General features: G+C 48.1%; 1 protein-coding gene across 2 annotated transcripts in view; it reads right to left on the bottom strand.

Moving 5' to 3' along the window:
* Positions 1 to 11,496: 11,496 nt before the first annotated feature.
* The window catches only part of Snx5 (sorting nexin 5), a 20,427-nt gene continuing 6,243 nt past the window's right edge, over positions 11,497 to 25,680 (bottom strand). For both annotated transcript variants that reach the window (XM_004635602.2, XM_023720134.1), the window contains 12 exons: positions 22,014 to 22,118; positions 21,081 to 21,191; positions 19,882 to 20,003; positions 18,556 to 18,679; positions 17,979 to 18,074; positions 15,944 to 16,049; positions 15,789 to 15,864; positions 15,136 to 15,175; positions 14,965 to 15,051; positions 14,164 to 14,323; positions 12,670 to 12,755; positions 11,497 to 11,691 (listed from right to left, as the gene is read on the bottom strand). In XM_004635602.2, the coding sequence (XP_004635659.1) occupies positions 11,641 to 11,691; positions 12,670 to 12,755; positions 14,164 to 14,323; positions 14,965 to 15,051; positions 15,136 to 15,175; positions 15,789 to 15,864; positions 15,944 to 16,049; positions 17,979 to 18,074; positions 18,556 to 18,679; positions 19,882 to 20,003; positions 21,081 to 21,191; positions 22,014 to 22,118 (1,164 nt within the window). In that variant the 3' untranslated portion in view covers positions 11,497 to 11,640. The remainder of the gene's footprint in view (positions 11,692 to 12,669; positions 12,756 to 14,163; positions 14,324 to 14,964; positions 15,052 to 15,135; positions 15,176 to 15,788; positions 15,865 to 15,943; positions 16,050 to 17,978; positions 18,075 to 18,555; positions 18,680 to 19,881; positions 20,004 to 21,080; positions 21,192 to 22,013; positions 22,119 to 25,680) is intronic.

The following is a 25,680-nucleotide window of genomic DNA, read 5'->3' as shown; positions in this document are numbered from 1 at the left end:
GATTCCTCAAAAAGCTAGGACTAGAGGTTCCACTTCACCCAGCTATTCCCTCTTGGGTATCTTCCCAAAAAAATGAAAAGCATCATACCTCATACCACAATGATATATGCATACCTGTGCTTATAGCAGCAAAGGTTGTAATAGCCAAATCTTGGAAACATCCCAAATGCCCATCAACTGGTGAATGGATAAAGATACAATGGAGTACTACTCTGCCATAAAGAAGGATATGCTTCAGAAATTTCTGGGAAAATGGATGCACCTTGAGACCATATGCTTAAATGAAATAAATCAGACATACATGTGCAAATGCTGCATTGTTTCTCTGGTGTAAGAAACTGAAGGTGTAAACAAAGACCCAGATGTAAACTAGGCATTGTGAAATAGGAGGGAAATGTTCAAATGGGCAGGGGAAAGGGAGAAGAGTGGGGAAGGAAAGAAGGGAAAATGTAAAAGAAGAAAGAGTAAAAAAGGAAAACAACAAAACTTTGTAAATGGGGAGGAGAAGGGGTTAATGGGAGGACAGGGGGATGGGGGAAATAAGCTCTATCATGAACAGGTACAAATTCTCTATGAGTATCATCATTATATATATATCTAAAATGTACCAATAAAATCTATTTTCTTAAAAAAATTTACTTATTTATTTGATACAGAGTTTCACTATGCAGTTCAGACTCACAGTGATCCTCCTGTCTCAGCCTCCCCATCTCTGGGATGACAGGCGTGCACCACCACACTCAGTTCCAGGGTCAGCACAGCATTTGGTACCAGGGATTATACTCAGGTCCTTGCACTTGTCAGACAGGCACTTAGACCACTGAGCTATCTCTTCAACCCTAAAATTTAATTTAAAAAAAATAATAAAATAGGGGCTGGGGAGATGGCTCAGTAGAACAAGTGCTTCCCTGGCAAGCGCAAGGGCCTGAGTTCAATCCCCGGTTCTATTAAAAAAAAAAAAAAAAAAAAATTAAAATATCAAATAATACATTGTCAAGCCAGCTGTGGTGTCACAAGCCTTCATCCCAGCACATAGGAGGCTGAGGCAGGAGGATACCTGAGTTTGAGGCCAACCTGGACTATGTAGTAAGATCCTATCTCAAAAAAAGAAATTAAAAATTAGCTACTAGAGGATGACATCTACACTTCCCTCAATTGTCCTTTGCAGTGTTTTCTGTCCTGCTGGTCTGGGACCTGGCTGGCTTTCACATGTGTGCTGGCTGTCATGTCTCCCAGCCCCTCGGACCAAGGACAGCCCTGTGGGGTGTGTGTGTGTGTGTGTGTGTGTGTGTGTGTGTGTGTGTGTTTTGAAGGTTAATTTATTTTTGTTTTTAATTTAATTTTATTTTATGCAAAGCAAATTGGTAAGACATGTGATGCGTGTTATGTAAGGCCACTTATCCTGGCGTGGAGCGGGACCCACACTCTGGGCTTGTGGGACTGTTCCCTCGTAACTGCGCTCAGGTACAATGTTCTGGTCACACTGTCATGTAGAGAACCTGTGCTTTCAGGAGAGGAGACAATTGCCACACTTGTGTCAAACAATGCTCAAAATCAGGCCAGTCAATCTGAAAATATTGGAAATCTGGTGTGGAGACCCCTGCTGCCCCCTGCCCGGAGGAGGCTGCAGGGTCCCAGCAGGGGAGGGCGTTCTGGCCTCCTGTGCACCTCCAGGGACCCTGACCTCCTGTGTCAGTGATGCCCCGTGTTACCGTCTCCCCACCCACCCCTGGGCAGCCGCTGCAGCTGCTCCAGGGGGACCCACGGCTGGGGCCAGAGTCTCTCAGGGCCTGGCATCCCATCCCCAGCTGCAGACAGAGTGCCCAGAGCTCAAGGCCTGAGGCATCTCTCAGAGCCTGGTGTGGGTGGGGAACAGAGGTGGGCTTGTCCAGGGCCACCTGCAGAGATGAGGGGATCCCCAGAAAACTAGGCAGGAAGTGGGGTGCAAGGCGGGGTGGGTCAGCGAGGTGGGTCAGCGAGGCCTGCACTTACACAGATCCTAGGCCTCCGAGACAGGAAGGAAGGAAGTACTGATGGAGGCGAGCCTGAGCCTGTCCTGAGAGGGTCTCCTGGGGCTCAGCCAAAACCCTGCCCTCCTGGGGAGCCCCATGCAGCGGAGGTCTCGGGCACCCTGGCACGGCACTGGAGGACCCAGGGATGTCTCAGGCAAAGGTGTGGGGCAGGGGGCCTGCCCAGCCACCCCAGTGGTGCACCTCTCATTTCACTGCCCAGGAAGACACCACCTGAGAAAGTAGCTCAGCATGAGTGTGTGTGTGTGGGGGGGGGGGTCTAGGCTGGGGTCCCACACATGCGGAGCAAGAGGCTGGAAGAATAGCAGGGCGCTGTCCCTCTGGGCTCTGCCTCAGCAGTGACTTCATTTCTTTCTCAGGGCTTTTGACTTTAACACACAACTTGGGAAAAAAAGTCGCACTAAGAAAATGAAGCCGAGGGCCAGGGAGATGGCTCAGTAGAATAAGCACTTGCCTGGCAAGCACAAGGGCCTGAAAAAAGAAAATGAAGCCGGGCACCGTGGCACACACCGGTGGTCCCAGGTACTCAGGAGGGGTTGAAGTCCAGCCTGGGGGACATGCTTGTAGTTATAGACTGGAGAGAGGGGGAAGGAGGAGGCCATGAGGGAGAGAAGGGGAGGGGAGGGGAGAACGATGGAGGGAAGAAGGAGAGGGGTGACCTGAGTGACTGGCAAGAGGTGGACCACACTGGGAAAGGCGTCTCTGCTACTCAGGGCCGTGGCCTTGATGGCAGATGAGCCTTGCTGGGTAGAGTGTATTCTGGGATCTGTGCTGTTAGTGACATCACCATGGTGACCCCGGGGCAGGGACACACATAAAGACCCCAAAAGGTCACCGGGGAATCATCTCCTACAACAGCTGCGTGCCTGCATCCATCTTGAACAAAATGCCACCCTCTGGCTCCCGTGACCAGACTTGCTCATTTGATTGTTGTCTCCCACCAGCACGCACAGAGGCAACCCCAGGGGCATGAGGATGTGGCCTCTTCCCCCTGCTACCATCACAGGTCCCTAGCAGCAAGGACAGTTTGGAGGTCAGCAGGGTGAGCGAGTTCACCTCATCCTTATAGGGACCCCAACATGCTCACCACGGGCCTCCACTGCCTGCTCTGTCCCTCGTCCCCCTAGTCACAGTGGCATTGTGTTCTTATTTTAGTCTCCTTGAGGTTCCTTTTTAGTTTTTGTTTGAGGCAAGGTCTTGGTATGTAGCCCAGATTGGCCTCCAACTTGCAGCAATCCTACCTCAGCCTCCCACATGCTGGGACTGCGTTTGCTTTTAGTTCTTGCTTCTGTCACCATTTGGTGAGGTCCCCTGACCCTACCATCACTCCTCACATCATCTAGTCCTGTAGATGACGCTCTGTGTGTGGTCTCTGACCTCTGTGCAGTCCCCACGGGGAAGCTGGCTCAGTCTCTGAGGCACCAGGCTAGAGGGAGCCTTGTCCTGCTCTGTGGAGTCAAAGCCCCTGACCCTTCCCTGGGGGCTGAGCCAGTGTCTGACACACTCCACTGTAGAGCTACCACCATCACTTCCTAAGCATGCCTCCCAAGCTGGGCGTGGGGCTGAACACCCGTGACCCTGGGGCTCTGGGAGTTGAAGCAGGAGGATCACTGAGTTTGAACTCAACTTCATTGGGAGCCCTTGAAGTTGGAAATTGATCGTACATGGGAAGGCAGGACAAGGCCTCAATGCCTAAAGCAGTCAAGCTGCCTTAGTCTTGAGAAAAACATCCTGCCTGGTCAAATTTGGCTATTAGTCACTAGGCAACCTTATGTCTCCTGATACTGACTCTGCAAAGGCAAATAAACACCCGCACTGCTGTTCTTTGGGTCTTTTGCCAATCAGGCAGACAGACCTCCACTTCAACCCACTCTGGTCTCTTGTCGCTTTGTCATTCCTGCTGGGCCTACACAGCCTGGGCAATTTAGCAACTTAACCCTGTCTCCAAATGAAAAAGCAGAAGGGCCCCTGGGGATGGAACTCAGGGCAAAGGCCCTGAGCATATTCTCAATACCACATAAAAATTAAAATGGGGAAAAAAAATTAAAATGGGGTCCCTGGGGAGCCATGAGGTGATGAAGGAATGACTTCCCTTCCCCACCTGCTGTAGCTGACAATGAGGCTCACACTGAGCTGTTTTCATCCCATAAATGTCCTTGAGCCTTGTCTTCAGGTATCCGAATCTTGGGAGTCTTCGGGCTGCCTCAGTGGATACCCCATATAATGAACTCTGTCGTGTGCAATTTCTTGCTCCGAGAGCCAGCTGACTGGGGATGGTGGTGTGCCAGGTCCATTTGTGTCCCCTTTGTGTCCAGCCACAAGCAGCAAAGTTAAGCAGCAGCTCCCAGCCGCCATCCTGGGGACTGAGGGAAAATCCAGGGGCTCAGGGACCACAGGCAAGGTTTCCATACCTCAGAGACTACTCAGAACACTGCCCAGAGAGGAGGCTGGGGCACCACTGTCTATAGGAGGTGACCAGGGCTCTGGAGGAGAGTGTGCAGGGACGCAGGGCCAGCACACCACCACTGCTCTGAGCCCTGGGGCTGGCAGTGGCTCAAGTCCTCTCCTGGATGAAGACTACTCCTGGGCACTAACTCCTGGCACCCAGAGCCTGTGGAGGGACATGGCTGTGAGCAAGAAGCAGCCACTGTTGACCTGGCTGGCAGGGCTTTGGGGACAGCTGACAGTGTGGCTGCCCCCGGTGACCCACAGGACCCCAAGGGTGCAAAGGCCAACTAGGAGCAACTCCTCAGGGGCCAGAGGATGGGTGGGCTGTGGTCAGTTTCCAGAGCACCGGGACAGCACTCTCAGAACCACCACAGCTGTCGCCTCTGGCCACACCATGGACGTCTAGGATGTGATCCTAGAGTCAGCACCAGGAACAGCTCAAAGTATGCACTGAGCAGCCCAGAGGAGCAGGTAGGAGCAGGCAGAAGCCAGGATTGTGTTTATTCAGGTGTCACATGGAATCCTTGGTCTTCTAGCTCCTTCCAGAAGGCCTGTATGATTCAGACAGCAGAGGCCTTAGCCTAAAGCAGCTGCCAGGAAGAAGACAGGCCACACTGGGGGCCACCTGTCCCACTCATCCACTCTCAAATATCTAAAGTGGGCCTGATGGTGCACATCCGCAATGCCAGCGCTCAGGAGGCTGCGGCAGGAAGAGGATCGCCTGAGTTCAAGGGCAGCAGGGCCTACATAATGATGTCAAGGCCAGACTGGACCTGGAATACAAAGCACGATCTTGTCTTTAAAACATTTAAACAAAAAAAAGGGAAGTATGTGACAAAGTACTTAGAGTAGAGAAAAAGGAAAGAAGTGGGGTGCTAGAGCACATGTGCAGGTGAGACGACCGGGGGCCTGCGGGATCCGGAATAGACCCAGAACGTAGGCCTGGCGAGTGAGTGAGACTACCCAGGCCGCAGGATCCTGAACAGACCCAGAGCGCAGGCCCGGCAAGTGAGTGAGACAACCCAGGGCCCGCGGATCCTCATTCGACCCAGGCTGCAGGTCCAGCAGGGAACCCTTCAGCAGTACTCCCTGCAAAGAGGCTAGAGGCAAGACCCACCCAGCTGATTCAGGAGCAGAACATCTTGACAGAGTGACACAAAGGGTTCAACTCTAACGCCTGCAGCAGAAAGAAGTGGAGCACAGCAGCCAGATCCAAGCAACACCCACCTGGAGGAATCGGAACTTCGTAGATCCGGACCTGGTGCTAAGGTAATAACTCTGTCTAAGCTCTACACCAAAGGTCAGAAGACAGTGGTATACAAAATGACAAGAGAAGGAACAAAATGCAGTCTCAGGCCCCAAGTCCACCCAGTACAACTGTACAAGACAGTAGCACTGAGGACACTGGAAATCACACACCTGATATATTGGAAATAATAGCGTTGACAGTAAAGAATCAACTGCAGAAAGGTATAGAAGAAATCAGATCAGAAATAATTTCTGAACTAAAAAATGTAGTGGTAACTCTAATCAAAGAAGTACTAAGTGCTTCTAAAGAATACACTGATAAAAAAATAAAGGAGAATATAAAAATGATGGAGCCCCTGAATAAACAATTTAGGAAAGAAATAGAAGCTATGAAACAGGTTCAAAGTGATATACAGGAAATTAAAACCTCAATCACAAGCTGGCAAAACTGTTTGCGTGAAAGTGAAGATAGACTTTCTGACCTGAAAGACACCATTGCAGCTAGTGAAAAAGCAAGAAAAGATCTCTTTAAAACAACTAGGATGCAGGAAAAAATAATACAATACCTGCAAGACGATGCAAAGATGAACAATGTGAGGCTAATAGGCATCAATGAGAAGGAAGGAGTCAATACAAATGATATAAAAAGAATATGGGCAGCAGTAATAGCAGAAAACTTCCCAAATATGGGGCAACAATCTGACATTCCTGTAACTGAAGCCTATAGAACTCCAAATAATAACAATCCAATGGAAACCACACCCAGACACATAATAATCAAGATTCCAGAAATTCAGCATAGGAACAGTATACTAAAAGCTGCTAGAGTGCATGTGCAGTGTAACCAACTCAAAAGGTGCTCTGACAAAGGGCACTGAGTGGACAACAGGGCCGTGGCCTCCTGAACTGTTCCCATGTCAGGTTCAGGGAGGTACCCCTTGAGCCAGCCTGCATCCTACAGTAGTAACCGAGCCCTAATGATATAGGGATGATGCTGGACTAGCAGAAAGTCCAAATGATGTAAGGGGGATATCATGACTCCCCACCTGCATGATGTCTGATAGGGAGTCCATGTTCCTCAAAATTGAAGAGTGAATTCTAGAACTCAGTGGAGTTTGAAGAGCAGGAAATATTTATTGCGGTAAAGAAAGCTTCTAAGAGACAAAAGGGAACGCTGAAAGTGGATTGTCCAGGACCCCACTTCTCAGGGAAAGCTTTATAGGGCAAAATTATGAGGTAGGTTTAAGGCGGGACAAAATCATGATCAACCAGTAAGATTACAAGTATAGTTGCTTAGGTAATTTTTTTTTTTCAGCCCCAGGGATTGAACTCAGGACTTTGTGCTTGCCAGGCAGGTGCTTATGCCACTGAGCTATCTCCCCAGCCCTGCTTAGGTAATATTGATCCAGTGGGGAAGCAGGTCACATAGCAAATATACCTGGAAAGAACAACGACTGTTTCTTGGAAGGTCAGGTCAGGGATTCATCCTCCCTCCTTAGGTGACTAGTGGCTATTTAGAATATCAATCATTAGTATCCCTCCCTGGGGAAGCATGTAGGCATAGTATTCCAGTCTTTTGTCTTGAGGTGTGATCTCTAACAAACGTGGCTCCATCCACAGCTACAATGCATTCCATCTTCTGCACGGCCCCTTGGAGGGCCTGGCCGTCTGACTGCCTATAGTATTTCTACCTAACTTAGCTATTTATTATACCAGCGCCTATGGACAGTGGAGGAGACAGTAAAATTAGAGGCTGGGAGCAAATTACAGAGGGTAAGCGGGTGGTGGGTTGAGACAAGGAACCTCTCATTAGCCTGACTCAAGGATGAAGGCCGAAGGCCAGGGAGGGCACAGCCCAGGAGGCTTTGCCACATGAATGCTCCGGGGCCCCAAAACGGCTGTCTCTCGCTCTCTGATCCTGCTCGACCTCGTCTTTCTGCACGTGGCACTCCTCAGCTGTGAACTGGGGCTCAAGACACCCCCCAGCTCACAGGGTTCAAGGTGGATGATCAACCAAGTAGACCAGAACCCCTAGAAATGTCTCCCACAGTCCTGCTAAATGCACGGGTGACACTGCTGGGCCTTCAGGAAGAGATTAGACCACAAGGGCTCTACTCTGTCAAGGGAGTGAATCCATTGATGAGACTGATTTAATGGCCTCATTGGGAGGTAACCGGAGGAGTGGGATGGCTCTTTCCCCTCCTGCTTCCAGGCCACCACCCCAGAGCCACAAGTTCTCTGTGTCACCTTAGGCCCAAGATAGCAAGGTCAACGTGAAATCAGTGAATTTGCCCTCCTTTCAGTGATGGGGAGCAAGCACAACCAGACACTTTATTATAGATGCTAAATTACTTAGAAACTTTGGAGCAGTCAGGGAGGGCCAGGCCTACAGAAAAGGTCAAGCAGTGAGTCCTCAGGAAAGAGGAAATGAGCACAGCCAGGTACTTCCCCTCGGGATGAACAGCAGTGACTGATAACAGGCATGGCCAGGTGAACAGCAGCGATTGTTAACAGGCACAGCCACCCTGGCTGGGGAACCAAACCTCCCTTGCAGGAAAAGAAGTCCATGTACACTAGCTATGTGACTTGCTTTCCCATTTAATCAGTAAAACCGAAGTGATTATACTTGTGATCTTACTGACCAGGTCAATGTTACCCAAGCAACTATAATCCTATTGCTTGACTATAGTTTTGGCCCACCTTATGTTTACCTCACTTCCTGGCTTTGCTCTACAAAACTCCCTTGAAGTAGGGTGTGGTGGAGCACATCTGTAATTACAGCACTTGGGAAGTTGAGGCAGGATTGCTGCAAATTCAAGGCCAGCATGGGTTACACAGTGAGTTCAAGATCAGCCTGAACTTCATAGTGAAACCCTGTCTCAATAAAAAGACCGAAAAACACAAGCCTTTGAGAAGTAGTGTCCCTGGCCTCCTCCTGTCTCCCTTAAGATAGCTTTTCCTTCTCTCAATAAATACTTCCTACTCTTAATCTCTGTTATTCCTAGAATTTTTTTTTTTTTTTTTTTTCATGTGGAACCAGGGATTGAACTCAGGCCCTTGTGCTTGCCAGCCAAGCACTTATTCTACTGAGCTATCTCCCCGGCCCCTAGAATTTATTCTTTTGATTTTAGAGAACATGAACTTGGCATATCAGACATCCAGCTGGTTAGTAGTTGTATTTCCCTAGGGCTGGCCAAATAGCTCCACGGTTTAAAGCACCTGCAAGCAGGCACAGGGGCAGAGGGTTAGATCCCCGGGCCTGCTGTGCTGGCCCCGCCCCGGAGGTGGGCTGAGATGGCAATTGAGACTGGGCATGGTGGTGTGCACCTGTAATCCCAGCTCTTGGGAGACTTGTAAACACAATTACTAGGAGTCCGATATAGTAGTGAGACCCTGAACACCCTGTAGACCCTTCCCTAAAACACACAAAAAAAGTTGTATTTATCATATAGTATTTGGAGGTCCTGTTACCATTCCTTTATTAACTTGGACTGTATCTGGAAGCACTGACTAGGGGTAGAAGGTAGGAACATTCCAGCCAGGGAATCAATCACAGGAGAAGTGGGTGGATGGGGTGCAGGGACTGTGAGGAGCCCTCGCTCTCATGGACCAAGAGAGGGGACAGCAGAGGTGTGTGTGTGGAGTCCTTCAGCTACACTTCGTGAGGGACCACCCCGTATGCAGTACAGAAAGCACAAGAGCACCATTTCATTCACTGGGCTGTGTCTGCAGGCCGGGAATCTGGACGATAGGGTTGGGTATGTGGCCCAGTGGTAGTCTGTGTAGCACACACGAGGTCCTGGGCTCCAATCTGGACAGCACTCCATTTTACAACGCTGAGGCATCAGCTGTGAGATAGGAGTGTTTCTCGGGAACAAGAATGCCAGGGTCTGGGCTGGGTGGTGGAGCACATGCTTGCATGCAAACTAAAACTGAACAGAAGTTCCACTGCACCAGCCACATTTCAGAACTGTCCAATTTGTTAAGTAAAGACACATGACGCTGAGTGACATGAGCACAGGGGCAGAAGGGCAAGATGCACTAGACACAGCTAGATGAGGGAGACAGCACAGTGCTTCACCGTCACTTACTGCTGCTGGGGCTGCATCTCTAAGACTTGGAACTTCCCATCTTTGGCCTTAGCAGGACAGCCCCAGGGGGTTCATGGATGTGTCCACCTGAATGCACAGTCCACTCCTGCCACTGCTTGTTTTGAGACAGGGTCTCACCATGTAGTTCAGGCTGGATAATTCTCCCATGGGTCTCTGAGAGCTGTTTCAAAGGGTTGCTGAGATTGTGTGGAACATTTGCCTGCCACGGAGGTCCTGGGCCTGACCCCTAGCAAGGAAAAACACACCCAGAGACGAAACCCCCTATTCCAAAGGAGACAAGCAACAGCTGGAAACCTCTGGAAATAAACATAGGCCTACACCCTGAATCATTTTCTATAAGCTTCACATATATATAGATGAAGCAAAGCTCCCTGAAAACACCTGTCAGAGCAGGATAAAGCAAGGGACTTTCTACTATACTTGTATACCATCTCATCTCTTGCTGATAACCATTATCTTTTTTTTTTTTTTGTGGGGCTGGGGATTGAACTCAGGACCCTGCGCTTGCCAGGCAAGTGCTTATTCTACTGAGCTATCTCCCCGTCCCCCCTTTTGTTTTTCGTTCATTTGAGACAGGGTCTCTCTACACATTTCTGGTGGCCTTGAGCTCACTGTAGCCCAGGCTGGCACCCAATCACAGTGATCCTAGCTGCCAACCTCCAAAGTGGATTGGACCTGAACACTGAGACCCCAAAGCCAGAAACCAGGAGCTCACAGTAACAGCTTTTATCACCAACTCTTGGCTATCTCCTGGTCAAATACAAGATGGGGTTGGACCACTGCAAACTGCAGTAGGCCCCATGGGCAGGCAGGGCTGCTGTTGCCATGTCTCCAGCAGGAAGGCCAGATACCACCCAGGCCAGTGACAACATTCTCATGGTGGCCACACTGCATCGGGTGGCTGACCCAGGCTGATGGCCAGTGATAGCTTTACCCCAAGTGCAGAGGTAAAGTGAGCCTCCGCAGGAAGTCAGTCTGGGCATTGTTTACTCACAGCCTGCAGTATCCCCAAAGGCACAGACCTGGGTGATCCCATCTGTTCTGTTCCCCATGCCCCTGCCCCACCCCCCAAAGAGAACCTTAATAAAGGACTGGTCAAGAGCCTTCAAGAATGGCATCTCCAGAAGCCATCTTGCCATGGCCAAGGGTTGCCTCAGGGTTTCCTTGTACCTCCAGGAAACATCTAGCCTCATCACAAAACCACTCAGCAGCAGCATAATTTGTTTTATTTTAGACTTTATATAAAAACAGAAGCCCGGACACACACGCCCCTACCCCAGGGAGGGCTCATAACCTTCCTGCACAGACGTGGCCATGCTGTCCCCATAGAGCCACAGATGCCTGTCCTCTCTCAGCTATCTACAACTGAAGCTGGGCTCGGAGGGCACGTAAGGACACATATCGTCCAGCCCCACAGCACAACAGCCCAAAGCAGTGGAATGCACCTTCTGCAGCGTGCCATGTGTCAATGTTGGTGTGTCCAACCTGAGCCACACTGCTAGGGACAGCACCTGTGTGTGCACAAGGCTCCCACCCTCCTCGGTGACAGGAGAATCCAGTGTTCAGGGGCTGCCAAGCTGAGGTATTAAATGCAGAATAAAAATTAGTCACATCCAAGTAACATGCAGTAAAAATGTTTAAACCAACATGGTTAAATGTTAAGATTTTTAGAAATCAAAATATTTATTCACATAATTGTAAGCTAAAGTCAAAGCTAATCATCTACAGCAAGGACGACGAAGTGCAAGTGGCGCTGGCTTCTCACAAGTCTTCCTCTGAGGCAAGCAGACTGATAGTCATAGTCAGTTGCTCTTGAACAAGTCAATGCAGCTCTGCAGGAGGGAGACATTGTTCTGGAAAGGAAACCATGCCAAGGTCAGGGCAGACCAGCGGCTCTGCCGCAGAGCAGACCCATCAGGACGCACCCAAGAGTGAGAAGAGAGCACCAGAGCGGCAGCACATGCCCATATCCTAGCTCTTGGGAGGCCGAGGGCTGGGCCGGGCCCTGGCTCCGTGTCCAGTACTGGCTGCCCTGAGCCATGGGTGAGGTTATCAAAATTAAGTCATAATTAATCCTAATGACTACAAAACTTGCATCCCTGCGTTCTTGCTTTAAAGAAATTTGACAAACAATAAATATAAACAGGAGAAAGATGTGTTAGGTACACGCCAATACCAATTAAAAGCACTCTAGACAAATTTATGTATTGTGACACAGCTCTAATAGGAAGCTCACCTAAGAAACCGAGGGCAGCCTGTGCTGCCCACTCCCTGCCCAAGGCCCCACCTCGCCCAATGAAGGAAGGGCCGCCACTGCCAGCTCCTCTCCAAGGGACACCAGGCTCCAGGCTGACCTAGAGACCACACCAGACAGCAGACTGGAGGAAGGGGAGCAAAATGCACTCTTGGAGATTGAGGACCACAGCACCCCAACCTTTTAAAGCCTTATCATCTGCCAGAGGCCCCACAGAAAACACTACTCTCCCAATCCTGCACTCAACCAAGCTGCAGAGGCCAACTCTACACAGTAGGAAGCTAAAGGCTTTGCTTCCTCTTAAACCAGAAAGGCGTGCTGGAGGGCAAATAGCAAAGGAGAGAAGTTTCTTCTACTGGGTACTCCAGGACAAGCCACAGCACTGAGGAGCCCTCACTCGATCCCTGGCAGGATGCGCACTGCAGCATACAAGGCCCCTCCACACAGGGAACAGGGCCTCCCCAGGACACTCCTCCCAAAGCATTTCAGGACGGGGCTTCGGCTTGCAGCAGCTAAATCAGCACTGAGACCCCACAGGGCCAGGGCCAGTGCCTGATCTGTCTGCAGCAGTACTCACTCTGGCATGCTTGATTTCCAGCTCTGACATCTCTATCAGATTCTTCCTAAATGCTGCCACTCTCTTCCGTTTGAAGTTCATCAGTTCTACAGAAAGAAAACATTCAAATGTTACCAAACCAAGCCAAGAATCCATACAGAATTCACATTCACAGAACCTTTACTTTTCTTTTCTGGCAGCGCTGGGGATGGAGCCCAGAGCCTCACACATGCTAGACAAGCATTTTGTGGCTCAATCTCCCCAGCTCATTCTGCCTGAGATGAGGCCTGACAAAGTTGCCAGACTGGCACTGAACTTTCTGGGATCCTTTTGCCTCAGCTCCCCGCAAGTGGCCAGGATTCCAGCCATCACAACTGCAGCTGGCCCCAGTATCATTCCCACAAAAGATCGACAAAACCTTCTTGTCCTCAAAGTTTCTAATCAACTGGGCCTAGGACAGAGGTCTTAGGGTCACTGTGACCACAATCAGCACAGACCAGTCAGTCACCAAGCCCCTGAGAGCACCTGTGCTCAGCAGCCTGAAATGCAGTCACAGGACCTCACACTGCATTTCTCAAGTACATAGCACCCACCCATTACAGCTCACTCTTAAGAAAAAGGAAACAAAGAACTGCTGTTCTCTAGGCTTGTTTCAGATCTGATCAGTTCAGGCCAATGTGGGGGAGCACATGTAGAACCCCAGACCATGGAAGGCTGAGGCAGGGAATCACAAATTTGAGCCCCATATAACTTAGTGACTCAGTAAGACCTTTCCTGTAGCCAGCAGCCCACTCTGGCAGGAAGGAGGGATGAGGAGCAGAACAGGGGCAGCTTGCAGGTATGCGTGGGAAATGCCTACCTGGGCACCCATTCTTCAGAATGAGGGGTGAGGGGCACAGAAGACAGCACCAGACCACCTACCTACTTGTGAGATGACCTTTGGGAAGGGTGATGGCCAAGGTGAAAACCAAACACTGTTCCAGGGCAAAAGACAGCTGCCAGACCAGAAACAGCGGTATTTTTGGGACAGAAGACTATGCACATAGCCAAATCTGTGTGGTCCCTAAGAGTCAGGTATACGCTCATAAACACGCATGTGAGGAGGGCAAGGGTATGCAAGTGACAAAGACTTGGACAGGCACTGACAACTTATGACCTGCAGAAGCCACAGGTGTCTCTATACTTGGGCGCAACTCATCCCTGATTTCCACATTGAACACAAAAGGCCCAAAAGAGGGGCCAGCCAGATAGCTCAGCGGATTAAAGGGACCAGGGTTTGATCCCCAGTGCGCTGTGCTGGCTCCACCACCCACCCCACCCCCTGGTAGGCCAAGATGGTGACTGAGACTGGGCATGGTGGCACATGCTGGTAATCCTGGTGCTTTGGAGGCTGAAAACAGGAGGATCTACTTGTAGTCAGAAGGCTGACTACAAGTCCAACCTGTGTAGTAAGGCTGTGTACTGAATACATAAAATAACTAAGTAAGAAGGCCCAGAAGAGTGGCCCTGCTTAACCTTCCTTTGCTGACTCCGAGAGCTGCTCGAACTTCTGACAGCACTGCTGCTGGTGTGCCTCGGCCACCTTCACGTCCCGGCTCTTCAGTCGGGCCTTGTCCAGAGCTTTGTTGGAATTCTCATAGTCAATGAGGGCTTTGGTGCGTCTGTACAGAAGGTCCTGGAAGGAGAGGACAGCAATGACAGACCTCAGGAGAACACAGCGGGAAGAACAGGTGGTAGGCCAGTGCCCACGCCACCTGAAGTGCTACATATGAGCTGTCCCAAGATTCACAGAAGAAGTACCACTTCTCCAGAGCTTTTCACACAGCTGTGGTGAAAAAGCCCAGAATAGAGACAAAACACACCCAGTTGCTGCTGGGGGTGTTGAGGGGATGAAGCCACTCTGCGAGCCCACTTCTGGGAACCCAGAGCGGTCCCACTCACTTGAACACTCTGTGGTCTCATAGGAAAGCAGAGGTTCCCACATGTGCAGTCACAGTGCATGCGACATGGACTGTACAATCTCTAAAATGTTCAAAACTGGCAGAGTTGTGGAAGCTCACTGACATTGTATCCACTATTACGTATGTGTAGAAAATATGAAATAAGCTCTTATCCTGTGAAACTAGGAAATATACCACAAATTATCAGTTTAAATCTTAAAACCCTGGCAGATGACAGCAAGCAATGTGTCAAAAGGCCTGCGGCCACAGGCACACATGCTGCACACACAAACATCCGAGTGGCCCTGGCTCTCCTGCATCAGAGCAGCCACAGGGTGCCTGGGCTCAGATTCCCACCCAGCCCAGCCTGACTCACCTTGGCAGCCTCGATGTTGAGCATGTAGTAGCGGAGCAGCTCTGTCAGCTTTAAGTCTTCGTCTGAGGAGACACGGCCCTCCACTTTCTGGTTAAACAAGGGAAAAGTCACTATCAATGCAAATGTCTCCCAACTACTAAATTTATACCATCAAGGACACAAAAACCTTACCCGAAGTTTTTCAAATAGCTCAGCAACCTTCAATAGGTACCTGAAAATGTACACAAACAAGGCAGCCATATAGTCCTACATTTGATTATCCTACAGTATGACCTTATCAATGCTCTAATGTAAACATCTCCCAAAAGAAATACCCAGGATGGGGAAATGGGAATAAAAAAACTCAGTACTGGTCTAAGGGTCATATATTAGTCTCATAACCAAATCCCTTCAAAAAGGTAGGGCACCATCAAGCCAAATGGCAAGAACCAAACTGCCCAAGAACATGAGCCAAAATTCTCTCCGAAGTGACCACAAGGGCTGGTAAGATGGCTCAGTGGTCTAAAGCACCTACTTAGAACAAGCTTAGCAAAGCCCAGGGACCGCAGTTCAATCCCCCAGCACCACATGCCAGCCAGCCCTGCCCCCTGGTGGGCTGAGCTGGCCACACACACATACACACACACTAATTAATTAATTAATTAATAAAACAACAACAACAACAAAACAAAAACAAAGTGACCACAAGATCACTATCCTGAGAAGAGACATTCAGCGTGACAGGACACAAGACTCTGATGAGGACTGCATCTGTCCGGGAACTGCCTCACACCCACGTCTCAAACTGCAACTCACTGCTGGGAAAGCGCTTTCCAAACACTCACTTCTTGATGATGGTGGGCTCCTCCAAGGCCAGGCTGTGCAGGCAAGCTGCTGTGTGGATGTAGTCATCAGCAACACCTGCAGAGACAAGCACAGCCCTCTGCAAAGGGGAGCAGGCATGGCAGGACCCCTACAGCAGCAAGGGGTGGGGACTTACTTTTATGCGCCCGGGTCATCCTGTCAGCTTTGCCACAGGAGTCCTTGATCCTGTTGTAGTAGTTAACCAGGAAGTTCTTCTCCTGCTCAAAGAAGTCATCCACCTCCTGAAAGGAAGGAAGAGGAAACACAAGCAGAAACCCAACACATGAGGATTTGTTTCATATCAGAATAAACACTACGGGGGGAACTACCCTCTTGGGCCCCCCTCCTGTCCCTCTCTTAGACAGGAGCTTTCTTTCTCTCAATAAATATATTCTGCTCAGAACCTCCATTTGTTTCTAAAATTCATTCTTCGGATTTAGAGAACACAAACTTGTGCAGGTCAGGTCAGGAAATCGTTTTTCCCTACGTCATTTGGAGGTTCCCTATATGATTTGGAGGTCACCCACCCGAGATCAGTTTTTCTCCCTGTATCATTTTGGAGGTTTCCACCGAGATCCCTGGACGGAGGTATGAGTTTGCTTTTCTTTCATAAATTCTGGATTGAGACGTGCTTAGGTAACAAATTTTTATACAGTTTTGTCTCATAATACTGTTAAAATTGTTTACCATAGTTTTGTTCCACCTCCTGCCCACCTAAGTGAGTTCCCATTCTCTCTACCTTAGCCTCATATGGCTTTACACTATAAAAGTCCCTGGAAGAGATAGCTTCCTGGAGAACTACCCACTCGGGCCCCCTTCCTGTCCCTCTCTTGGACAGGAGCTTTCTTTCTCTTAATATATTCTGCTCATTAAAAAAAAAAAAGAATAGGGCTGGAGAGATGGCTCAGTGGTCTAAAGCACCTACTTGGAACAAGCTTGGCAAAGCATAGGGACCGCGGTTCAATCCCCCAGCACCACATGCCAGCCAGCCGCGCCCCCTGGTGGGCTGAGCTGGCCACACACACACACACACACACACACACACACACACAATGTTAAAATAAAAAAAAAAAAATTAAGAAAAAAAAAAAAAAGAATAAACACTATGGCAGGGAAATCAGAATTCAGAACTCAACAGACTGAGGACTTTCAAATCTAAGGGACACTACCTGACACTCAGGACCAGCAAAACGGGGTGCTGAGAGGAAACCAATGGACAGAACTTTTCTGAGGAGTATCTGCCAGTGCCAGGAATGCAGACACCAAGACCCAGCAAGTCCACACTCCAGGACAGTGGTCCTGTGAGTGCATGCTCATCACAAGCTGGAGGATTTGCTAGCATTTAACCTGGCTCACTTCAGGCCATGGCAATCCGCTCACCCAGCAGATGCCAAGCATCTTCCACTGCATACACATAAGGTACCCACTGCCTTGCCCTGTGCTGGTTTCCAAACTTCCACTGCCGTCCTCCTGCCCTGTCAGGCCTAGATGAGCAAAGTCTGTGCAGGGAGGAGCTCTAGTGAGGCCACACGACTATAGCTCAGGCAACAGAACTATTCTAACACTTGCATGGTGCTGGCCACAACCAACAGGTGAAAGTAATTTTAATATTTCACTGCTCTAAAAATGTAATTTCAGGTCAATATTTGCAAGATTTTTTCTGCTCTTTTCTTTGGGGAATGACATGCAACACTGACTAATCACCTTATTCCTTTGTTTATTTAAGACAGGGTCTCACTATGTAATTCAGGCTAGCCTTTAACTCATGATCCCCCTGCTTTAGCCTCTTGGACTTAGGTGTACACCACCAAGCCCAACTCATTCTGCCTTTCAGAAGTGAGCAGCCTCTGTCCTTGCAGAGGAGAAAACTAAAGACTTGAGTGGCAAGGCTCACGTTAGCCCTGAGAGGACAAGGCTCTTCTGGGGAGGTGACAGCGGGGATGAGGGGAGGCCAGATGGTGGGATGCTATACAGAGGAGCCCTTCTGCCCATGCCTCTCTTTTCTCTTGCTGCCTGAGCTCAGAATCCCCATGGCTGAACAGAGGTAACCTCTTATCCTCTAAGCTCAGGCATCTTGGTTGTGTTCTTTAACAAAGAGTCACGTCTGAAAGTGATGTTGACTACATCACAAGGACCTTGTAAGGTCAATTCACCCAGCCCGAAGCCCTTACCTTAACCCCAGAAAAGAGAACTTCATCAGCACTCTTCACCACACTCTTGAAAAACCCACCAAACACCTCTTTGGTGTTCTTCCGCCTGACACTTAGCTATGAAAGAAGGAAATCACAAAAGATAAGTTATATGGTTTTCCTAAAGATCCACACTGATCCCGTGTAGCATTCCCAATGCCACTGTACTAACACAGCAGGAGCATCAGTCTTGACCAGGCCCTCCCACAGCCCAGGGTCCCTGGGATCTGCAGCTATGCAGCACCTAGCTTTCGGCTTCCAGGTCCTGGCCATAATCACTATGCTGCCGCTCTAGCCTACACTGTCTATTAGGTGCTCAGTGTCAGGAGATACTGAAGAAATGTGCACATAAGGGCTCCCCTCATTATAACTCAAAAAAATTTAACAGCAATTTTTTAGTTGCCCAGGCTAGACTTAAGACTTGTGATCCTCCTGCCTCAGACCCCTGAACAGCTGCACTGATAGGCACATGCCATCTTACTGGCTAAAGCCTATTGTCAAAAGCCCAACCACACATTTTAACTCTAAGGACCACAGAAATGGAATAAAATTGCCTTACATCCTGATCATATTCCAGGAAAACATGGAAGTTGCGGTCTTTACTGAGAATGGGGTGAGAAGAGAGCCGCTGAAGAAAGACTTCATGGGAGGACACAGTCTTCTTAAAGACAGCGAGATACTCCCTGCAAAGACACCACAGGACCTGCTGACAAGACTGTTCTGCCCGCCCTACTTCAGAAATACCTCACCTAAACCAGTGCAGCATTTGGTCTAACTTGGTCTCCAGTCAAGAACTAAATTTAGAAATGTGTAGAACGAATGAGTTGGGAAGGAGGTGGTGCTGTATGCACCTGCGGGACAGGCTAGGCCTGGGGCCATCTATACCCAGGTCACTACAATCACCCAGCCGCACTGGGCTGCATAGGTCCCAGGAGGACAAAAGAGCTATGGAGACTGAGCTCGAGGCACTCTTTTCTCTTGAAGGCCAGAGTGCTTCTGAGCCAAGAGGCAAGAGGATAGGATAGGAAAACCTAGCCCCAAAGTCTACCTCATATCTGTTAAGAAAAACTCAGTACCCAGGATTTTCTTAACCTTTCAGACATTTAAATGGTACTCTATGCAGTTTTAGAGTTCACATTTAATTTGTTTTTTGTTTTAAAGTCAAATACCAGTAGTTAAAGAACACCAAATCCACTTTTTTGTTTGAGACAGGGTCTTGTTATGTAGCTCAGGCTGGCCTTAAACCCAGTGATCCTCCTGACTCACCCTCCCGAGTGCTGGGATTAGAAGGCAAAGAATCCATTTTTGCTCAAAAACTACAATCAGCTTAGTATGGCGTCTGGGACCTCGGCCCCTCTTAACCATCAGAGCAGTTACTTAGATCATCCTAGTGGCACTTGCAGCAATGTAGTTTCTTTGGTACTTCCAGTAACCACACTTCAAGAGAAAATAATCTTGGTACCAGCAGCCTGAAATGTATGAAGAGCCAAGTGTGATGCTACAAATTTGTAATCTCAGCACTCAGAAGAGGCTGAAGTGGGAGGACTGCTTTAAGTTTGAGGCCAGGCTGGACTACAGATTGGCAGAAATCCTCTGCCTCAAAACAAAAATAACAAAAGTACATCAAGAAACAAGTTTGTTTCTTTGTTCTGTTAAGGCCCACAGCCTTAACACGTATACCCCACAAGAAGGGAAAAGCAGTCTGCACTATGACCATGAGGAACACATCCCATCCTCAGTGAAATGTACTCTCTTAACAGCAGCAGGCAACTCAGTTATGCTGAAACAAAATAAAACCCAACAGAGCCTAGCTCCAGGTTCTCTTAGGTATACACAGTGCTGCTTCACTACCTCTCAGTGGTGCAGCCAGAGGGAAAGCACTTACGCCTCCAGCTCCTGCTTCATCTTGGCAAATTCCTCCTTGGTCATGGACCCTTCTCCCTCTCCCAGCTTCTGCATCTTCTCACGAGGGCCATCAAAGTCCGGCTTCGTAGGAGCTGGAGGAATCTACAGCAGGAAAGGGGACAGTGAGCATTGTGCCGCACTGGCCTCATACCCATCTTGCCAGATGACTGCATGTTCAGGTACACACAACTAACTGACACAAGAGCCAGTGAGAAATGCTCAGTGGACTTAGAGCTTGCTTAGTCAAGTGCAGAGACCAGGCACACTGAGCTGGCGATCCTGGACATGGCGAGAGCACACCTGTAATCCCAGTGCTAGGGAGGCTAAAAATAGGAAGATCACGAGTCCAAGCTATGTAGTGAGACCCTGTACCAAATACATAAAAAAGTAAAACACCAAACAAGAAAATCAAACTACCTGGCAGAGCACATTTCCAGGGATAGTTCAGTGGCATAACTGCATGCCTGGCAAGTGCGAGGTCCTGAGTTTGATTCTCAGTACCAAAAAGGGAATTTTAATTTGAAAGAAGTCAGCCTGTGAGGAAGGGGGGGGGGGGAGTGCATAGTAAAATCAACACTAACATCAAAAGTTATCTTTCTACCTAATTCCAGAAGGTAACCAAGAGTGTCATTTCAAGAGCCAGCGAGATAGCTCAGCAGTCTAAAATGCCTGCTTAGGCAAGTTCAGGCAGGCGCAAGAAACCACAGTTGGATCCCTGGCACCACAGGATGCACCAGCTCCACCTTCAGGGCAGGCTGAGCAGACCAAAAAAAAAAGTGTCATTTAGAAAAGCACAAGTGTTAATCACCGACTTTATTGTTATTAGGAGATCAGAATTCTTGGTCTCCCAGCAGCTCAGGATATACTCAAGCCTCATTTGTAATCACCCAAGCCCTATTCCTACAGGCAATGGCCACTTTTCTCTTCTCACACCACAGGCCATCCTTCACTCTGTGGGACCAGACAAATCTTACTGCACACTGTCAACAACACTGTTTCCTAGAAACCAATTCTACTGAGGTCAGAGAAAAGAGGAAGACCAAGCAGAAAGGTAGATGTGAATTATGAAACCATTGACCTCACAGTATACAGTGTTATGTGAGCCTCCCACATTATTCTTCAAGTATTTCAGACTTGAACTCTGGGCATTATTTCCCTTTCGAAACAAAGTATACTCACAATAAGCCCTGCGTAGTCTGTTGTTTCAATGAGAGTGTCATGTAGCCACACGAAGTCCTCATGTTGCCTTGTAACAGAAAACTCTGGACTCTGAAATGCAGGTAGTGTAGTCTGTGGAGACAAGGGGACCACTGACTGATAAGAACCACTTGAGACACCCTGGACAGCACTGCAGGAAAATTCTGTTTAAAACAACAGTCAGCGCCCATAAAGAACAAAGCATCCAGCACTGATGAGGCAGAGGCAGAAGGATCGCTGCAAGTTTGAGGTCAGCTTGGCTACACACATATTGAGTTCAAGGACAGCCTGAACGCAGCAAGACCTTGTCTCAAAAAAGAACAATACTACTGCATCTCCCCACTAAGAAAGCTAATAACCGATACTCAAAATTGATTGCTAAAGATACACTTTTTAAAAAAATACCGTCTTCCCTTTGTGAAGTTTGCCATGAACATCCAACCGAAGTGACAATAATGTACCAATTTAAAAAAGTCCCAGGATGGGCTGGTGAGATGGCTCAGTGGTCTAAAGCACCTACTTAGAAAAAGCTTAGCAAAGCACAGGGACCGCAGTTCAATACCCCAGCACCACATGCCACCGAGCCCTGCCCCCTGGTGGGCTGAGCTGGCCACACACACACACACACACACAAATAAATAAAATTAAAAAAAAAATAAATAAAATTAAAAAAAAAAATAAAGTTTAAAAAAAGTCCCAGGAAATTAAAGCCAAAGGCAGAGGAACCTAAAGCATGGGTAGGAGTCATGCTGCTGCCCAGGGCCTATTTTATGGTCACAACATTGGTCGGTGAAGCGACTGAGATGGAAGGTACATCTCAGTAATTGCCTGCACCCCTACAGACAGCATTGCACCCACTTCAGCTAGAGGAGTCTCTTCCTACATGTAAGAAAGGCAACAAGCACTCTCACTCACCTTGGTGTGCACCGTGAACTTGACCTTGTCCCTCTCACTCAGTGCATCGGGTATGTCAATTTGCAGTGAAGGGTCAACGTTCAGGTCCACAGACACAGATCTTAGCTGAAACAGTATTTCAATTATTCATCTCATCATTCTAGCTCTACAGAGTATCCTTCAAAAATGCAAGATAGGGACTGGGAACATAGCTCAGTGGCAGAAGCGCCTGACTGGAAAGTGTAAGGTCCTAATGAGTTTGATTCCCAGGCACACATACCTCCCCCACCCAAATGAAAGGCAGCAGTGCATAGATAGATCACCGAGAGTAAATTCAGAGATTTGGAAAGGAAGGAAAACTATATTCAGTCTGCTCCTGACAGCTGAGACATCAAGACAGAAAGGGTTTTTATTTTTATTTTTTTTTTATTTAGTGTGTGTGTGTGTGGCCAGCTCAGCCCACCAGGGGGCGTGGCTGGCTGGCATGTGGTGCTGGGGGATCGAACCGTGGTCCCTGTGCTTTGCCAAGCTTGTTCCAAGTAGGTGCTTTAGACCACTGAGCCATCTCTCCAGCCCCCAGAAAGGGTTTTTTAAAAAATGGGGGCTTGCAGGTTAGCTCAGTTGTTTACAGCACCTGCTTGGTCAAACTCAGGCACAGGGGACCGCAGTTTGACTCGCAGCGCCACATCTGCACCCCACCCACACTTAAGGCAGCCTGAGCCTTTAAAAAAAAAAAAAACTACCCTCAGCAGAAGCCAGAAGCCCATAGTGAAAGCATAGTGGGAGTCCTGTGTGAGCTGGAAATTTAAGAGGGAGAACTGTACGACCCTACTTTTGCTAATTCAAATATTTTTCTTCAGAGTAACACAAATAGTACATACAGGAAAACATGGTTAAATGATTTTCCTGCTCAATTTAAAACAAGGTGAATTCTCTTCATCAGGTGGTCAGGTCCAGCTTCCCTGTTCTGCTTTCTGTTCCTACTGCTGAGGTGAAGCTGCCCAGACCATTAAGACAAGAGAGCTAAAAACATTTTTCTCTCTGTAAACCTTCTAAGCACTTCCCTTTTCTTAAAGTACTGTGACTTCTAACATGTTTTTCTTCAAATTATAAAAGTACACTACCCATAGCCTTTCCTTCAGTTTCAAGTTGTCAAGAGAACACTGATTATACACTAGCTACTAATATGACCATGGTATAAACAATCCCTAAACCTCAGCCCAAGTTCCTTTTCTTCCCAATGCTTGACAAGTGGCATAAGCCATGTGCTCTTGGGGTTCAGGTTCACATGGCCATTTCGGAGATCTCTGTACAAAAATAAAGCTTGATGGGCGGGAGTGGTGCCCCATGCCTATAATCCCAGCACCAAGAAACTGAGGAGGATCACCAGGAGTTTGAGATCAGCCTGGGCTACATAGTGACCAGCCTGACTGAATCACACAGCGAGATCCTGCCTCAAAAAACCAATAAAGAAATAAATGGGGCTGGTGAGATGGCTCAGTGGTCTAAAAGCACCTACTTAGAACAAGCTTAGCAAAGCACAGGGACCACAGTTCAATCCCCCAGCATCACATGCCAGCCAGCCCCGCCCCCTGGTGGGCTGAGCTGCCCCCCCCACATAAATAAAATTTTAAAAAAATTAATTTAAAAAGAAATAAATGAATAGAGCTTGGAGGTTAGGGACACTTCATGTATCACAAATGACCTTGGCTCTCATGCAGTCCTGATAAAAGCTGCTTTCCTGAGAAATAAAAGCCAACACAAATGTAAAGTGACCGCACCGGAACACTGGTGACGCCAACTATCCTGTGTTATCAAGGGTGGAAGGCCAAGCACAGAACCAAGGCTCATGGCCTGTGGAAAGGGGTGGACAATGGAGAGTGCTGCACAACTGCTAGCTCTCCAGATTCATTTCCTAAGAAGTCACAGCCCTGACCTTCAGCTAGTTCAATGTGCCAACAGTTCCACTCTCCTCACTACAGGGGCAAACGTGGAATTAGGGTTATAGAACCTAAAGTGGATATAATCAAGTAAATAAAATGCAGTGAATTCTGGTACCATCACTAGGGCACTTACCTAGCATGTATGGGGCCTGAGGCTTGATCTCTAAAAAATTTTTTAAAAGAACCAAAGTTAACTATAGATTTTAAAGAATTAGAGAAAAACACTAAAGATTTTTTTTTTTTTTAAACTACCTCTCTAGCAGCCACCTGTGCCCAGCTCAGGATGTTACAGCCTCAACTACCATACAATCAGCTACCATGAAGCAGCTGGACTGGGACCATACAAGTGCCTGAAGGGCCCTCAGAAACCAGAATTGCAACCTCACAAGACCCTGGCATGCACATAAAGCAACAACAGGAGCCCTGCACCACTTATGGCGCCAAGACTGAGAAGCAGCCTAGGTGCTCATGAATGGACAAAGGCATGAAGAAAATGTGGCATGCCCATGATGGAGTACTACTCAGCCAGAAAGCAAGCTGGAATTACGTCATCTGCAGAAATAGATGGAACTAAAAAACACCAATTTAGCTGTAATAGACCAGACTGAGAAAGATATGCATGGCATGTTTTCTCTGACATGTGGAATCTAAGATAACATGTAAGAAGGGGGACTGCTAAAGGGTTATCCAGGAGGGTAAAAGGGGGGATATGACCAAACTATATGGCTAAGAGAAACAGCACACTGAAGTCCAGTAGTACACTTTGTAAAATCACTAAGTACTTACAGAGCATTAAAACACATCATGAGAATGTTCTCAAAGGTAACTGGCAGTTCCCCAGGCCATCAGGCCCCCAACGACATCCTCCAGTACTAAGTTAAATGACCCAGATAGGACAACAAGTCCCAGTAAGTAGTTCCAGCCACTCCAGAGGCTAAGGAGAAAGAACCCAAGTTTAACACCAACCTAGACAACTTTAAGACCTTGTTTTTTGTTTTATTTTATTTATTTATTTAGCGGAACCGGGGATTTAACTCAGGCCCTTGTGCTTGCCAGGGAAGCATTTATTCTACTGAGCCACCTCCCCAGCCAAGACCTTATTAAAAAAAAATATAATAATAATAAAAAAACATTTTTAGGGCATCTACTTTCGCTGGACTCTGGAGGATTTGAAGATAATAACCACATAATACATAATCCCAAAGTAAGTTTGTATTTATTGATGTCTGAATTTTGCTTATTGAAAATTTTATGTTTAGGATGCCTAAATGTTTTCCTTGAAACACTCAAGATTTGTAAGTTAGGGCAACTAACTCTCCTTTTGTCCTTCCTCTTGGACAGAAGCTTTCTTTCCCTCCATAAACATATTCTCCTCTTAAAAAAAAAGGCTATTAAAACGCTTAGTCGCTAGATCCGCATCTGAATCCTCACTCCACAGTACTCTGATTCAACGTTCAGTATTCCTTCTTATGCTTAGTCAAGGAAACCAACATCCTCTAGTCCTCTTCCACAGTACTGTGCTCAACAAAGAAATCACCAGGTCCAGAGAGGGCATCTCAATTCCTCTTAGAACTCCACTATCTAGCCTTGCCACTAACCCCAGAGCCTGTCCCTGACCATCCTGCCTAAGTGGCCATTACCGGTCTTCCTGTCTCTCAGATCCTGTACAAGTCATCTGTAAGAATCAAACGTAGGGCTGGTGAGATGGCTCAGTGGTCTAAAGCACCTACTTAGAACAAGCTTAG

Source organism: Octodon degus, unplaced genomic scaffold, assembly GCF_000260255.1.
Source record: "Octodon degus isolate 3935 unplaced genomic scaffold, OctDeg1.0 scaffold00073, whole genome shotgun sequence".
NCBI classification, from domain to species: Eukaryota; Metazoa; Chordata; class Mammalia; order Rodentia; family Octodontidae; genus Octodon; species Octodon degus.
This window is presented reverse-complemented; position numbering and strand designations above follow the sequence as displayed.